A 9751-nucleotide genomic window follows, 5' to 3' on the forward strand; every position below is an offset into this window, starting at 1 on the left:
TTTTTTTGAGGCAGAGTCTCACTGTGTTGGCCAGGCTAGAGTGCCGTGGTGTCAGCCTAGCTCACAGCAACCTCAAACTCCTGGGCTCAAGCGATCTGCCCGCCTCGGCCTCCCAGAGTGCTAGGATTACAGGCATGAGCCACCACACCCGGCCCTTGAGCATCTTTTCATATAATTAGTTGTTATTTGTATATCTTCTTTGTTGAGACATCTGTTGACTATATTTATGTGGGTCTATTTCTTCATTCTCTATTTTGTTCCATTGGTCTGTATATCTATTCTTTGGCCAATGTCATGCTGTCTTATTTACTCAGGTAGTATTAATCCTCCAACTTTTTTCTTCTTCAATATTGTGGTAGCTTTTTTGAGTCTTTTGCCTCTCCGTATAAACTCTAGAACCAGTTTGTCGAAATTTATAAAGTAATTTGCTGGGATTTTTGTTGAGATTGTATAGAATCTGTGGATCGAGTTGGGAAGAACTGACATCTTGACAATATTGAGTGTTCCTGTCCATGAATATGAAATAGTTCTTCATTTATTTAGTTTTTTTTATTTCTTTCATCACTGTTTTTTTAGTATATTCACAGAGTTGTGCAGTCATCATCACTATTTAATTTCAGAACATTTTTATCACCCCCAAAAGAAATTCCATATTCACTATCAGCCACTTATCATTTTCATTTCCACCGCCTGCTCTTCCTCCTCCCAGTCTCCGACAACCACTAATCTACTTTCTATATTTATATATTTACCTATTCTGGACATTTCATATAAATAGAATCATACAATATGTAGGCTTTTGTGTCTGGCTTCTTTTCACTTAGTATAACATTTTTGAAATTGATCCACTGTGCAGCGAGTGCCGGTATTTCATTCTCTTTTTTATTGCTGAAATTACATTACATTGTATGGAAATACCACATTTTGTTTACCTATTTGACAGTTGATGGACATTTGAGGTTTGGGGTTTTTTTGTTGTTTTGTTTTGGGTTTTTTTGTTTGTTTGTTTTTTTTGCTACTGTGAATAATGCTCACATGAACACTCATATACACATTTTTGAGTGGATATATGTTTACAATTACTTTTGGTACACACCTAGGAGTGGAATTGCTGGGTAATATGGCATCTCTATGTTTAACTTTTTGAGGAACTACCAAACCATTTTCAAAAGCAGCTGCATGATATTTACATTCCCACCAGCAGTGCATGAGAGTTCCAGTTCTTCTATATTCTCGCCATTTGTTATTGCGTCTTCTTCATTATAGCTATCCTGCTGAGTATGAAATGATATTCCATTGTGGTTTTGATTTGCATTTCCCTAACAAATAATGATGCTGAGCATCTTGTCATGTACTTATTGGCTATGTGTATATATTTGCAGAAATATCAGTTCAAATTCATCACCCATTTTTTAATTAGGTTGTTTATTCTTTTGTTATTATTGAGTTGTAAGAGTTTTTCTTATATATACTGAATGCGATTTCCTTAACTGATATATGATTTGCAGATTTTTTCACCATTTTGTGGGTTGTCTTTTCACCTTCTTGCTTGTGTCTTTAGAAGCAAAAAAAGGTTTTAATTTTGATAAAGCCTATTTTATCCATTTTTTTCTTTTGTGGCTTGTGATTTTGATGTCATATCTAAGAACTATTGTTGACCTAAGGTCATACGGATTTATTCCTGTGTTTTATTCTAAGAGATATGTAGTTTTGGCTCATAGGTTAATGATCCATTTTGAGCTAATTTTTTTTTTTTTTTTTTTTTGAGACAGAGTCTTGCTCTGTTGCGCGGGCTAGAGTGCCATGGCGTCGGCCTAGCTCACAGCAACCTCCAACTCCTGGGCTCAAGCGATCCTCTTGCCTCAGCCTCCCGAGTAGCTGGGACTACAGGCATGCGCCACTATGCCCGGCTAATTTTTTTTATGTATATATTTTTAATAGTCGAGATCATTTCTTTCTATTTTTTAGTAGAGACAGGGTCTCGCTGTTGCTCAGGCTGGTCTCGAACTCCTGACCTTGAGCGATCCTCCCGCCTTGGCCTCCCAGAGTGCTAGGGTTACAGGCGTGAGCCACCGCGCAGCCTTGAGCTAATTTTTATACATGGTGTGAAGTAGGGGTCCATCATCACTATTTTGCATGTCAATATCCAGTTGTCACAACATCATTTGTTGAAAAGACTCTTCTTTCCCCCTTTTTAAAAATAAGTTGGGCTTTGAATGATGGAGACAAAATAAGCAGTCTGTTACGGGGATGGCACCAAGGGGTGGGCTTTCTCAAGCCTCTTCCTCTTCTGCCTCCTGCTCCTCCACCCCGTCCAATTGCTTCGGTATCTTCACGTTCCAATTCTTCGTCAGAATCAATATCTTCCCAATCGTCTGTGTCCAAGTCCTCCTTGTCCTCACTGTCCTCCTCCTGCTGCTTTGCCAACTTTTTCTCCTGCAGTTCAAGCTGCTGAAGTCGGGGCGGTTTCTCGGTGGGGTCTCGGTGTTGAGTCCACACAGCCACCAGCAGCCACGGCCACGGAACTCCTGGACTGTCCACACTGTCCACGCCCAGTCCTTTCTCCAAGTTCTTTTCATTCATCATCTCCACTTTCCGATTCACGGCCCGCACGCCCTTCTTTTCAAGATCAACGTGCCGCCGGGACTTCAGGTGGTTTTCATAGGCGTTCAAAGAGGCAAACTTCTTACTGCAAACAGTGCAGTGGGTGGCTGAGCCCTCGGTCTCCTGCTCTGCCTCGGCCCGGCCCGCTGCCCCTGCTCTCGCCTCTGGAAGCCTACAGCGGTGACCGGGACCATGTTGGCCACTTCTCGCCACAGGTTGCAGCGAGGCCAGTCTTGCAGTGGGCCCGCTGCATCTCCGCGACATAGAGTGCCACCGGCAAGTTTTGCAAGTGTACGTCGCCATCGCCAGGCGAGAAATAAGAGGCGACCTTGCCGAACCTCTGATGGTCAGCGCCTTGTCCACACAAGACCTTCAGACCTTAACTCGCCTCAGTAGCCGCTAGGAGCCACACTGCGTGCAAACTTCCCAATTCTCACTCTATAGTTCTTTTTATTTGCTGCCAGATAAAGTTTGCTACTATTTTGTTGAGGATTTTTGTATCTATATTTATAAAATAAAGTATATTGGCCTGTTGGTCATTTTCATTTCTCCAAGTTTTTGTGAGGTTTTGGTATCAGAGTACCAATACTGGCCTCATAGAACTAATTGGTAGGTGTTTGCTCCTATTTTTTCTAAATAAGACTTTGTGAAGGATTGGTGTTCCATAAACATTTGGCAGAAACTGTTCAAGGATCTGGGGATATAGCATAAACAAACAAGCAAAAATAATAGACAAAAATATCTGCCGAAAAATATACAAACATAAAAAATGTTATGTATATAATGTATAGAAAATAGAAAAATTAAATATGAAATTTTCAATTTTTTTCCCATACCCTTCATCTCGATAGCCCCCAACTCCCACTCTCCTTTCCAGCTCGCTCCCAAAACAAAGTGTCAGAAAGTAGAAAATTCTGTTTCCGTTTAAGTACCACGCCCCCTCAAGGGGCAAGGCTTATTCTAATCTCAACATCCAGAAAAGCGGGCTGGACCTTGGAAGTGTACGAAGGTGGAAGGAGAGATTGCGGAACCAATATTGCTGTAGTTGTAGTTCTCGGTGGGAAGCCAATTCTGCGGACCGGTAGTGGAAAGCTCTTGAGCTGTTTCCGGCCACCTCAGCTGGAAGCGGAGACGCAAGCAACCGGATCTTCGGGAACTGAGCTAGAGGTGTAACTGCTGTTGCCGCGGAGAAAGTGAGGACGACACCTACGGCTGTCCGGGCCAGTGTTGGGTCCCAGTAGCCTGTGAAGATGGTGTTGCTAACAATGATTGCCCGAGTGGCGGACGGACTGCCGCTGGCCGCCTCGATGCAGGAAGACGAACAGGTGAGCTACTACTAGAGTCCCGCGACTCCAAGTCCCTGCCAGCGCGCTTTGCTCTCCGCCCCGGATTTCTTCCTAGGACGCAGGAGACCCTTGTGACCTCCCAGGCACTCCCGACCTCTTTGAAGTGTTCTTTTATCTTTTGGTGGTGTAAAGACTAGTGTGAGTGGAAATCTTTTCTGAAGGCGGAATTAGATTTTTGTGTTACCTGTTTCTCTTTAGAAAAACGCTTTGGAGAAAGGGATAGGTTCAGCTATTGTGATCACCCAGTGTTCTCTGACTCTTCAGGGACTTTGTTAAAATCAGAACTTCTAATGTTCTGCTGCTAATAAGGCTACTGACAAATCCTGGAAAAAATCAGCTCCTAAATTCTTCAACACTTTTTAATGTAGCACCTGATCCTTGACCTAGCTTGCTGACATCTTTTGAAAGTGGGTGAGGTCATTATTGCCACATGTAAGTACTTTTTAAAGTTCAGTGTAGTACCTTCCTTCAAGAGTAAGCCCAATTCCCAAGTTTCCAATAAACGTTATCAAAATCCTGTAATGCGTTGTACCTTGTTTTTATTTTTTTTGTTTGTCTTTCAATTAATCGAGTTTCCTAGCAGCAAATGACAGGTCTTAATCATCTTTCTGTTCTCCGTAGCTTTTACAACAGCAGCTTAATACTGGTAGGTGTTTAAAAATATACTGAATTAATTTAAAACAACAACTCCTCTACATATTTTAAAAGGAAGCTGCTTTGTTTCACAATCACGAGAGAAATTTCTGGTGTGAGACAAATTCTGGAGCAAGCTTGGGAGGTCCCTGAAGAGGAGAGGCTGAGGATGGAATTTTTATAACTTAACTTAAAGTGAGCGATTTTATTTTACTTTCTCATACAGCCCAAGTAGTTTTTTAAAACTTCAAGGCTTAAATAAGATGAGTTCTGGAGAAAAAATTTTTTCACATTTCTTCTCTTGGACTTTTCATTCATATATTCATGCTGCAAAAAAAAAAAAAAAAAAAATCTTACTGAGCACCTCAAATGTGCCAGGTGTGGTGTTAATGCAGGGAATTAGAGGCCACAGTCTCTACCTTCATGGAGCTCATAGTCTAGAGGAAAAGTCAGATAACTTAAAATTATAATGTAGTGTAACTGCCATGGAAGAGGAAGAGGGTTCTGTGATTGAATATGGAAAAGGTATCCAAGTTGGTTTTGGGAGATGATGAAAGTCTTCCCAGAAGAAATGACATCTAAGCTGACAGTAGGACCTCATAGTTCTATTTGGTTATATGCCTTTTTAGGTTTGATTTGGAAATATGTTTACTTTCACTTTTAGGAGAGTAATAATGCACATAATAAAGTTGCAGGCCATGCTAAGTGAAATATATTCTGTTCATACCACAAAACAAAGTCAAATCAATGAAATAAATTGTGAAAAATATAACATACCCTGAATTTTCAATTGTGCAATGTTTTACTCTAAATTCTCCAATTTGTTGAGAATTTTCTAGGACCACTCTGCAAAAGGAGTGTAATTGTTCAAATGAGCCCAGGAACATTATTTGAACAAGAGAGATAGTGTGGTGAAATTAGCTTGAAGTATGTGAAGAAATAGTTTCCCCCCAGTTGGTGGCAGGTGGAATCTGGTCAGTTTTCCAACTATTGCATTGAATTCCAGTGTGGTCAAAGAATACAATGTGGATTTGAAAGTCTACTTAATTTTAGTGGGCCCCTTCTCTCTGCCTTGAAACTCTATTGAAAAATTAATTGATTTATTATTGTTTGTTTCTTAATTCTGAATTTGGCATTGATTTGGTATTGATCTACCAGGAAAGGTTGCTTTGTTTAATTGACAAGGAAAGAAGTTTTACACAAAAATATGTTGTGATTGTAATTCTATAGTGTTTTCATTTAGGAATTTTGACTTTGAATAATAAAGTTTTTCCTAAACTTTAATGTTTGTGAAAATATGAATTTAAACTTATTTTTACTACTATAATAGTATACAGAACATTTATAAGAGCACCTGCTACATACCAAGCACTGTGCTAAGCCTGTTAAGTGCATTATTTCATTCAATCCTTGTACCAACCAAATTAGAATAGATACTATTATTATCCCCATTTATAGATAAGGAAGCTCTGAGGCTTAGAGAAGATAGGTCATTTGCCTAAGGTCACACAGCTACTAAGTAGCATAATGGAATTTTTCATCAGAATTTCTTCACCTCGACACTGTTGACATTTTGAGATGGATACGATAATTCTTTGCAATGGGGGACTGTCCTGTGCATTTTAGGATGTCTGGCAACTTCACTGGCCTCTATTCCCTAGATTGCAGGAATACCATCACCCTCCCCACTTTGTTGTGACAAGGAAAAATAGCTGGAGTATTTTATACACAATGTTTCCTTTATGCTTAACTAGAAATTTAGGCTTAGGGCAGATAAATGGGCTTTTCTCCCCAAACCTAGGCTCCGTAACTGGTATCCTATCTGTTTCCTTTCTACCTTCCTTCATGGTTTGTTTCTCCTTTTAGGAGTTCTGCAATTTCTTTATCTACCTTTCTGTTTTACCTCAAAATTACTGTGTTCTCTTCCCTTTTATTTTCCCCAGTGCTATGGAGGGCAGTCCAGACTTGAAGAAGGTGTTAAATCTAACCAAGCAGACAACAGGAGGCTCCAAGAAAGCAGATAATCTGTTGTACAGTTAAACTGCCTTACTCTCCTAATCAGCAAGGGTTGATTAATCAACTTACTGTAATTGTTTTTAGAGGAGAATGGTTGGTTCTTGGTGCTGCTGGACTTTGACCAGCTGAATTCAACAGGAATTTAAAAATGATAAGAGCTTAGCTAAACATTCTTAAAAAGGCAAAAGATGATATTTAATACAACTAGTTGTTTAGTAGTCCTAGGCGACAGCAATGAAAAGTATTTGGTTGTGTGGCAGATTACTACCTTGCACCTTTTGTAGTATATAGAGCCAAATCTTATATATGCTATTCAATAACCTCAAATTTATTTCACAATTTGTCCAGTTACTGTAATCCACTTCATTATTGGATTATTATCAGATATCATTATACCATATGCAAAGTTCATTAATCTGTTGCAGATGAAGTAGAAAATAGAATAAGGACATCTAAATATTTTTAGGTGGACTGGCTGATTGTGGGCCCTTTGTGACTTTGATCTTGAAAGCAAACTAAAGGTCATTCTGTGAAGCAGTGGTTATGTTGTTTTGTGAGATCTAGATCAGAGCTGCCACGTGGTTTCTTAGCATTTCCTATGAATTAGATTTAGTATAAAATAGTCAGACATTACCTAAAAGGTGGATGTATTATTGAAGCAATTTCAATTATAGAGATGGCATAGCATAATACTTAGGAGCAGTGGCTCTTAGAGTCAGATTTCCTGGGTTAAAATCCTAGCCCCTCCCCTTTAGTCTGGAGTCCTTGGGCAACTTTGACTTGTCCAGTAAAAAATAAACATAGTAATTCTAATCACCTCATAGGGTAGTTGTGAAGATTAAATAATGAGTTAAATTATATAAAATGTGTAGATAATGCCTGGCAGAAAGCACTTAATAATTTCATTTGCCCATTTCTGAAGAATCTCTAATTCCATCTTGCCTTTCTTATAGTTCATAGACTAGAATTGCAGACAGTAAATACTCTGGGTGCAAATACGTAATAAACAGGAATAAATTAATAATTTTTCTCATTATAAAATTAATCCGTGCTTATTATAGAAAGTTCAGTAAATATGTACAAGCAAAATGACCAAATGTTAGTGGTGATTATTACTTACAGTCTCTTCTCAAATTATATCTATTTTGATGATGACCTTAAACATATTTGTGTGTGTGTATGTTTAAATAATGAGTAATATTGTAAGACTGTTGTTAATTTTTTTCCACTTAGCAGTGTATAATGAATATTTCCTCAAATCATTAAATATTATACAACATTTTCATGGCTGCATAATATTCCGTTATATGAATATACCAGAACTATTATCATTTAACCAAAAAGATTGTGCCAGCATTGTGTTCTCAGAAATGCTAATGCTAACTGAACCAACGTTGTAAAATGTTTGTTGGCATACTATAATCTCTCTGTATATATGTCCCCAATGTTGTATATTGGCAATCTTTGCTATGTTGTTTGCAAATTCCTGAAATTATATCATGCTTTTGGCTGTAGTTTCTTGTAGTTGATACAGTTGTTAGTCTCTTTTTCTCAGATTACAGTAATTTTTACAATGTCTCTTATAAGGTCAAAGGATTTATACCAGTCTTTACGTGACTGACAATTTTTTGCCATCTTTTCTTCAACTCGTCCTTTTAAGGTGTCACCTGCCTTTAGCAAAGAACTTATTCTTGACATCTGTGGTTGTTGTTATTTAAAACATACCAGTGTCGGAACCCTACCTCCAAGATGCGGATTTAATTGGTTTGGAGGTGGAGATTGAATATGAGTAGTTTTTTTAAGATCCCCAAGTGATTCTAGTGTGAAGCCAAGGTTGAAATTCTTCTTGATATTCTTTCTTGCCACTTGAGTAGCATTTCCAACATTTTTTGCATCCCTTTTTATTACTCTTGTGGATTCAGATCTCTTCAGAATGCCACATAATGGCATTGGTGGAACAGATTGGTAAGTACTATTCAAATTTAGAAAAGTATGATATTATGTACCAGTTTTATTGGTTGAAAGCATGTGATCTTATTCACTCTCCTTTACTGGCTGACCATATATTAGCAGTACTGTTTAATATGATAATGCTAATATATATTATATGTTAATTATTGTAAAGTACTATTTAATATATAAAACTGTATGTATATGTACACATACATGCATATATACATATGTTAATGTAGAAATATTTCTCACATGAACAGCATTTCTCACATGAACAACAAATAAGAGCAGTGCTAAACAAAATAAATCTACAGATTAATACTTCAAGTGGACTCTGCATAACTCCCCTGGTTTACCTCATGTTTACTCACCCTCTTGTTCATATTGAAGTTTCCAGTTCATTTTAAATATAGCTTAGAAACTTATTATCCTATACTTGTACATTTGCTGATTGGCCACTTTATCACTTTATGATTGCTTCCTTGTTTTTTCTATTAGCTAAGTGGTATACTTTCTAGAATTTTAAGATATCACTTTGTACTTTCTCAAAATTAGACCTCAGACTCATACCCTGGGAGACCCTAGTATAAACAGTTTCTATTTAAACAGTTATTAACATCTGTCAAAAGGAGACTGTGTTCTTATCTTCAAAATACATAGTTCTGAAGTAGAATAATTCCTTCCTATCACATGGCGACATCTCAGTCTGTTTGGGCTGCTATGATAAAATGCCATAAACTGGGTGGCTTATAAACAACAGAAATGTATTTCTCCAGTTCTGGAGGCCGGGAAGTCCAAGATCAAGGTGCCAACAGATTGGGTGGCTAGTGAGGGCCTGTTCCTGGTTCATAGCTGGTGCCTTCTAGCTGTGTCCTCACATAGTGGAAAAGGCAAGCTAGCTCTCTGGGGTCTTTTATAAGGGCACTAATCCCAACCATGGGGGCTCTACCCTTATGACCTAATCACCTCGCAAAGGTCCCACTTCCTAATACTATCACCTTGGAGGTTTATAACATGGATTTTGGTGGAACACCAACAAACATTCAGATCATAGCTAACAGAAAGCCCCTTCTGGCCGGGTGCGGTGGCTCATGCCTGTAATCCTAGCACTCTGGGAGGCCGAGGCCGGTGGATCGTTCAAGGTCAGGAGTTCGAGACCAGCCTTAGCAAGAGCGAGACCCCGTCTCTACTAAAAATAG

The 9751-nt window shown here is 38.6% G+C and overlaps 1 protein-coding gene across 1 annotated transcript in view; it reads left to right on the forward strand.

The window, feature by feature from the left end:
- Nucleotides 1–3541: 3541 nt before the first annotated feature.
- SEC22B (SEC22 vesicle trafficking protein homolog B (S. cerevisiae)) overlaps nt 3542–9751 on the forward strand; it is a 23109-nt gene continuing 16899 nt past the window's right edge. Inside the window, exon 1 of the mRNA XM_012643466.1 lies at nt 3542–3929. Coding sequence (XP_012498920.1) covers nt 3855–3929 — 75 coding nt within the window. The 5' untranslated portion in view covers nt 3542–3854. The remainder of the gene's footprint in view (nt 3930–9751) is intronic.

Source organism: Propithecus coquereli, unplaced genomic scaffold (assembly GCF_000956105.1).
Source record: "Propithecus coquereli isolate 6110/MARCELLA unplaced genomic scaffold, Pcoq_1.0 Scaffold197, whole genome shotgun sequence".
Lineage (NCBI taxonomy): Eukaryota > Metazoa > Chordata > Mammalia > Primates > Indriidae > Propithecus > Propithecus coquereli.